Below are 8041 nucleotides of genomic sequence, written 5' to 3'. Positions count from 1 at the left end.
GCCCGCCCATTAAAACGAAGCAGATTTTATCGCCTCCCACTCTCCTACGGCCTATCTTTAACTCGGATGGCATATATGGTAATTTAAGACCTAACAGCATTAGATCAGCGATCTAACGGCTCGTAATGTTGCCCATCACCATGTCTTCAATGACTGCAGAAGGGATCCTTTCAAGAACCCAACGATGCTTTCTCTGGATTATTTCATAACTATTTAATTAAGTCATTTGGAACGCGGATAATTATTTATAATTTTTAGTTACAATGACTAAATAATATAATTTAAACTTATTTTCAATTAAATCAAAATTCAAATCGGTTAAAATTATTTAATATTTTACAATTACTTAATTTTTATAATAAATAATTTTATTTATTTTTATTAGAACATAGTATTTAAGTTGTTGGATTTAGGATCTGATGACAAGGTCCTCGACCAAGGTGGTGAGAGAGGAGAGTAAGAAGAAGAGGAAGAAAAGAGAAAAGTGAAGAAAGAGAGAGACCACTAGAGAGATATGAAGAGAGAGAGAGAGAGAGAGAGAGAGAGAGGTTAGGGATGAATTTGAGAGAGAAAAGGGGAGACTTCATACTCTACCCCATGCCTTGAGCCTCTATTTATAATTATGGAAAAAAAATCACAATAACTATAATACCCTTAGGGCTACAAGCTTTGTAAAAGAAAAGACATAAGTAGGCATACATTATCTTCCTTAATTACACATTTGTATCATCCTTATGAAAAAGGCCACTTAATTACCTCATTTGCCATCTCTTGACGTAGGATAGGTATTTTTACATTTGTGCGACTTCAGGATGTCTTCCAACACTCCCCCTCAAACTAAGAGAGAGAAAACATCATAGATCAAAGCACCTAACCAATACAACCCAAAAGACCGGTTGTTTAGGTGCGGAAAACCAAATACTTAACACAGATCACCAACATATTCCAACAATAGGTACCTAACTTGTCGCATATAACGATTAAAATCTTGAATGCGATTGATTTCTTATGAATGTCTGCTACTTATCCTTGTGATGAAACATGCCTGAGAGATAAGATACTAGGCTAAATTTTTTTTGAATAAAGTGGTAGTCTACCTCAATATGTTTTGTCCTCTCGTGGAAGACCAGATTTGCAGTGATATGAATAGCCGCCTGGTTGTCGTAATATAATTCCATAGAAACCCATTTATAGAAACCTAATTCAGTAAGAGCGGATCTGATCTATAGAAGCTTATTGATTGTAAGGGCCATAACTTTGTATTCTACTTCTACACTAGATCTCGCAACAACAATTCGTTTCTTGCTTCTCAATGTAACCAGGTTACCTCCAACTAAGGTACAATTCCCATAAGTAAAATTCCTGTCATTAGAGGTGATATAGCCCAATCCGCATTCGAAAAACCTTCTATGTTGAAGTGGCCATGATTCTTATAGAGGATTCCTTTCCCCGGAGCTCCTGTTAAATATCTCAGTATCCTCTCCAAAGTTTGTCAACGAGTGAGTTCAAGTTTGTATATATACTGACTCACCATACTTATTGCATATGATATATCAGGTCTGGTCACTATGACGTAAATAAGTTTTCCTACAAGCCTCTGATATTTACATATATCAACATCTTTTCCAGAGCTTGAACATAGCTTTGTATTGGCATTCATAGGAGTGTCCGTTGGTAGACACCCCATCATCCCTTTGTCCTCAAGTAGATTCAAAGCATAGTTCCTCTGAGATAATACAATCTCATACTTTGAATAGAAGACCCCAATACCCAGAAAATATTTTAGAAGTCTAAGATTCTTCATTTTAAATTCTTTTCATATCTTCTCTTTAACTTCTTTTATGTTGTCTACATCATTGCCAGTTAAGACAATATCATCTAAATAAGTCGCCAATAATACTCTTTCTTTTAAGGTATTTTTGATAAAGACGGAATGTTTAGTACAATCACAATGAATACAAATCCCTTAGGACTATAAGCTTTGTAAAATAAAAGACATAAGTAGACATACATCATCTTCCTTAATTATACCCTTATGTCATTCTTATGAAAAAGTCACTTAATTACCACCTTTGCCATCTCTTGACGTGGGAGAGATATTTAAAATTTCTAAGGATAAGGCAAGAGATGGACCTTAATTATATTTTAATCAGTATCATACCTATTTACACTCATTGACACTATGAAAAGCACTTTTGAAGTTATTGTTTTAGTGGGGGTTAGTCCACAATGAATTGAATTGAAGTTAAATGAATTGATTCCATTTCAATTCATCTTTGAGTGTTAGTGTAGACGAGTTCAAATACACTGGAAAACAGATTCCAATGTTAGTGCCCCCAAATGAAAAGTATGATATAATAAAGAGAATAAGTAACCTTTTATAATAGAACATATACCTTAAAAGATAATTAACCAAAATAAACATGGTTACTACACTTAATAGTTATTTAACGTGTAGTATTAAAATATGTTAATATCCTAATTAAAGAAAAATTATATTATATTACTTAATGATTACAATTTATTATTAATTAAAACAATAATTACGTGAGACTAAATTAAATTATTAAAAAATAATAAAAAATAACTTAAGAGAATATAATAAATAAACCTAATGGTTTAATTAATTATAGCAATTGGATAATTAAACCAATTAATGATTACAGTTTGTTATAAATTAATATACAAATTATGTGTGACTAGAATAAATTATTTAAAATAAATAAAAAAAGTTAAAAATAACATAAGTGGATATAATAAATAAACAAATTATTTTGTAATAACATAAGATATAGTTTAACATTTAAAATTACTATTTTAATACAAAATAAAAATAAAAATATTAAATATATATATATATATATATATATATATTAATTTATCAATAACATAATATATATTTTACATATTATTAATTAATAATATATTAACAAAAAAATGAAAAAATAATGGTTTAATTAATTGGATAATTAAACCAATTAATGATTACAATTTATTCTAAATTAATATACTAATTACGTGTGACTAGAATAAATTATTTTAAAAAATTAAAAAAAATAAAATACATAAGCTGCTATGCATGGTTTAGAGAAATACTTTACTTGTTGATAAGGACATTCTTTGCCATCTCATCACACTTTGCAGAAAAGTTTGCAGTAGTATTGTACATAAGAGAGTAGCCAAAACTGAAAGCAAAATTACACGGAACCAGAAGTTCCAGAAAAAAAAAATTACAACAGTGACAATGGTGCATCAAATAATTAAAACAACTCTACTACCAAGATAATAAACAAGTGGGAATTGTTCAGACAAGGTTAGACCTCTAAGTTCCACGAGTCTTCATAAGAAGCTCAAGAGAGAAGGTCAGAAGGTCAGGCAGAGCAGAAAACCTTAGAGAAGGAAACTGATCATCGGAATTTTCAGCTCCAAATGATGTTCTAACATTTGAGTTGCTATGGCATTCTATTATTCTATCACTGTAGTGATTATTTTACCGAAGAGCTTGCCCCTCAGAAGGAGACAACCCTGATGGTTGTGGGAGTAGCAGCAGCTTCTGAGCAGCATGTTTTACCAGATTTTGGCTCTGAGTGTACATCATAGTGGTGGAACCAGGACATCATTTCCAAATCCACAAGCCGTGGAAAACAACCTGCATGAGTTTTCAGAGATTAAAATTGCAAAGCTTGTTAATTTTATTACAGAGAAGAACATGATAATGCCGCAGGGAGTAGCTATGCAGGGCAACCTGGATCAACCATCACTTCAAAATTGCAACCTGGATTCCATCTTAAGAGTAACAATACCATTTTCACAATTTTTTTTTTATAACTTGATACATTGTCAAGTAATTTATCCTTTCTTTACTGGTTCAGTCTAGCAATTTTTCAAGGCCATTGATCAAATAGCTAATCCAGTATAAATGGGGGCATACCAAAACCAACCAAATGACAATCAGAACTCATGAAGCTCAAACAGGGTCTACCTAAACTGAAAATCAAGAAAACAAAATTACCTTACTTGCTCGGAACAAATCGCTGACATATCATATACACCATCATTAGTAAGAACCCTGTCTAACAGTAAGCAACATTATTTCTCCAATTACAGTGAGCAAACAAGTGATCAGCAATGTTTGATAAAACATAGCACTACCTTATGATTCGACTAACAATCCTACGACTGCTTCCCATTCCCTGCAACTGTGGAGTAACCTGAGAAGTGCTGGAAAGAAATTTTATCAATTTTCTAAAATTTACTCTGGCCAGGAAGAGAGAATCTTTGTATTTTAATTGCTTAAACTCTACTATATGTTTGAGCAAAATCTATGTTCCTGGAATAAATTGACCTCTTGACAAGCCCACTCAATCCAAACTCGTAACAGTCTCTTTCCACCATCTCCCTCGGAGAAATCAAATTAAATCAAATACGACACTAAATTAGTTGGAAAAAAAATTAGGGTTTCGGCTTACCTTCTGAAATTTGGGGAAAACCATCGCCAAATGGGGAAATCTAAGCCCAATCGAAGAAATCGACGCCTAAATGTTGAAAATCGAAGGATATCAAAACCGTAATAGGTTAAATCGAAGAAAATCAGGGGGGGAGGAGGAAAGAGAAGAGCGAGAGAGAGAAGGGAGAGGGAGGACGAGAGTGAGAAGAGAGGGAGGCCGAAAGAGGGAGAAGGAAGAGCGAAGCCGAGAGAGACGAGAGGAAGCCGACAATGAAAACGAGAGAAAGCAGAGAAAGCAGAGGGAGCAGAGAGAGCAAAGACGAGAGGAAGAAGATGGGGCGAAAAAAATTGTCGGAGACGAAGGCAGAGGGAGAGGAAGAGGAGAATAGCGACTGATGAGAAATTTTTCCTTTCGGGGCGGGGAAGAAGCTGCGCGGTCGCGCGTGGAATCACCTTTCCTCCAGTTTTTGGCTGAGCAGATGAAACGGTGTAATCTCGCTTCAAATCAAGTCTTTTTACACTAACGTTAGTTTTTTTATGAACTAGGTAATGCGGAGAGAATTCATTCCAATTCGTTGACGACTAATCCCCGGCCCCCAGTTTTTTTTCATCAAAAGAGTCTTGCATGTAATATGAAACATTAGCGTAACTATCATCCAATTTTTTAATGAAAAAAAACTAACAAAACTTGCTTAAATGGATCTATCCTTCATCCACGTTAATGACAATTTAATTTGTTACTAGGGTGAGACCACATCGTGCTGAAACAAGAAAGTGAAAATTAGTAATTTAGAGGGGCCACATACTTTGTGCACCAAACAGAAAATGCTCCAAAATCTTCACATTGACTACCGAGTATTGGCTGCCATTAACGAAACGTTTGGTTGGTAAAGTTTCTACACCATAGTTAATGCAGTAGAATAACAAATTCTAAGTGCTCACAACAACCTTGGAAAATCACCATTTAGGAGGCAAAAGTCTTAAACAAGAATATTGAATAAAAGAGCACAAAAGATACAAGTAGGGGTGGCATCGAGTTGAGTAAAACTTAAACCTATATATGTTCGAGCATGGCTTGATCTGAATACTTCGAGTTCAACCTCGAGCATAAAATTTGAATCGAACTCGAACCCAAATATTTTATCCGAGTTTGAGCTCGAACCCAGGTTCGAACTCCAACTTCCATTTAAAATTATAAAAATAAATAAAGAGAATATAGTGATGAACTTAATACCATTGAACAACTATCATAGAGGAATAAAAAATTTTGTAATAGAGCATACTTATGTATAATAATCAGTTTAATAGACCTAAAAGAAAGAACAAACACATCCATCAATAGTATTTATTTCATTGGCAAATAACAACATTAGATGTTGAAGGAACCAAAATGGTCGAATGATTGATCGTCTTTGAGGTTTGAAGTAAAACAACTATCACCCAACTAAAGATGAAATTGACAAGAATATGTATTTTAGTAAAAAATTATACTAACAAACTAGCTCACAAGCTAACAAACCGAACTTTAAAAATCTTGAACTTAACTTATTATAGTTAACAAACCTTATTTCAAGTTTAAACTTGGTGCCACCCCCTTTGAAATATTGGTCCTCTCTCTCTCATTTCAAGTTTAAACTTGGTGCCACCCCCTTTGAAATATTGGTTGGTCCTCTCTCTCTCTCTCTCTCTCTCTCTTTTGGTGCCACCCCCTTTGAAATATTGGTCCTCTCTCTCTTTCTCTCGATCTCGATCTCGATCTCTCGAATCTCGAATCTCGAATCTCGAGTCTCGATAGAATACAAGTTGTCATAAACTATATTTAAAACTGCCAACTACTAACCTGTCTTAATAAGTCAGAAAAGCAGCCGACGCGCATTTGACAATTGACACTCCAGATAACGTCAGGTCAATACTGGAATCATATGGCGCCACTTGATTTAATTCAATGGTTCCAGCCCATTATCTCCTGCACAGTTCAGTCCGGGTTTTCATCCGGCAATGGAAATCTTCCGGATCAGGCGACTGTTGGTGCTACTGCTCGTGGTTTCTCTCACATCATTCACAAGTTTCAGGTGGGCAACCTCGCATTCCCCACAATCGTCGGAAATAGAAGGATATTCGCCTTCCGGCGTCCGTCGGTTTCTACCTATGATTCTGCGTCGGAGGCCTCGCCGTCCTCCATCGTCGCCGTTGCCAAACAACCCTGTTCGTGTCAATGTTCCCCCACAGTCTCCTTTGCCTCGGGTTAGCTCTCCTCCGCCACCGGTTGTTCAGCCACCGCCACCTCCTTCTGGTCGTTAAGAGTTCGTGACTGTAGGCCGTGTTTGTATGAGGCTGTAAAAGCAAAGTAGCGTATGGGGTGAAGAAATGAGCTCTTATAACTGGCGGGCTTTTATAAATACTGCTTATATTTCATAGAAATCGAAAATAAAATTTACATGTTCATGTTCGTCTGTTTATTTTCGTTCTGAGTTCTTCTTAGTTAGATAATTACGGAATGAGCTGATTTTGTTGACTGCAAATCTGGTTCGGGTTTCGACGCTATCGCTAAAAGAGGGAGGAGTTCCGGTGCTGTTGGTAGAGGCAGCAGGGAGGAGTTCCGGTGCTGGTAGTAGAGGCAGCAAAGAGGAGTTCCGGTGCTGCTGATAAAGGCAGCAAGGTGGAGTTCCGCTGCTGCTAGTAGAGGCGGCAGGGAGGAGTTCTGTTGCTGCTGGTAGAGGCAACAGGGAGGAGTTTTGGTGCTGCTGGTTGAGGTAACAGGAAGGAGTTCTGGTGCTGCTGGTAGAGGCAGCAGGGTGGCGTTCCGGTGCTGTTAGTAGAGGCAGTAGGGAGAGGTGATTCTGCACCATTCTGGAAGATATGCTCTTGGCACCTGTCACTACTGTTACAGAGAACTCTCTAGACTTGTTGTAACGATGAGGTTGTGTATTGCTGTGAGTAACAACCTTATTGAGATTCTTCAAGTAATAAAATCTTCTGCAACTCCCGTGGACGTAGGCAACTTGCCGAACCATGTTAATCTTTGTGTCGTGCATGGTTACCGCTTACTTGTTACTTTGTTGTCATCGGTTTTTTTGCCTAACACTATCCTTTTATCTCTATCCCATATTATAATGCCACCCTTAATGTTTTGTTTTTAAATGTTTATGTTGAAAAACATAAATATTATTTACTTTAATTAGGACTTTTAAAAAACCAAGCCCAAGCCATGTCCACCCCTTATCATGTCAAAAAGTGTCCTACTTAAAATAACTTGGGTGGCAACAAGACTAATAGAGATCGAATGCCTCCTCCCATAAACAAAAAAAAGAAAAAAATAATCTAATTATCTTTGGAATAAGATGGAATAAAAATAAAAAAATAAAAAAGAGGGTGGAGTAAGAAGAAAAGAGGGAACCGATGTGTACTTGGAGCAGCAAGCGAAGTTATTCATATAATGGCAAGTGAGAAATTGGTGATTATCTTAAACCAAGCACTTTAGTAAAAGCATATAGTTTAAAGCGGGCTCACAAGCCATTGAACCAAGCAAAGTTGTTGACTCGATCTCAAAACTCGCACACAAAAAAAAAAATTAAAAAAAAAATAAAGAAACAA

The 8041-nt window shown here is 36.0% G+C and overlaps 1 protein-coding gene across 1 annotated transcript; it reads right to left on the bottom strand.

Annotated features, from left to right (window-relative positions):
- Nucleotides 1-3176: 3176 nt before the first annotated feature.
- On the bottom strand, nucleotides 3177-5411 carry LOC137943501 (uncharacterized). Its single transcript, XM_068788998.1, has 7 exons — nucleotides 5396-5411; nucleotides 5254-5343; nucleotides 5189-5208; nucleotides 4470-5029; nucleotides 4153-4221; nucleotides 4013-4069; nucleotides 3177-3649 (listed from the first exon to the last, which is right to left on the bottom strand). Exons 1-7 carry the CDS (start codon nucleotides 5409-5411, stop codon nucleotides 3595-3597), a joined length of 867 nt encoding a protein of 288 aa, XP_068645099.1. The 3' UTR covers nucleotides 3177-3594.
- Nucleotides 5412-8041: the final 2630 nt, after the last annotated feature.

Source organism: Aristolochia californica, unplaced genomic scaffold, assembly GCF_029961685.1.
Source record: "Aristolochia californica isolate CCGP_79_NKW_82.1479 unplaced genomic scaffold, dmAriCali1.0.hap1 SCAF_11, whole genome shotgun sequence".
Classification (NCBI taxonomy): domain Eukaryota; kingdom Viridiplantae; phylum Streptophyta; class Magnoliopsida; order Piperales; family Aristolochiaceae; genus Aristolochia; species Aristolochia californica.
This window is presented reverse-complemented; position numbering and strand designations above follow the sequence as displayed.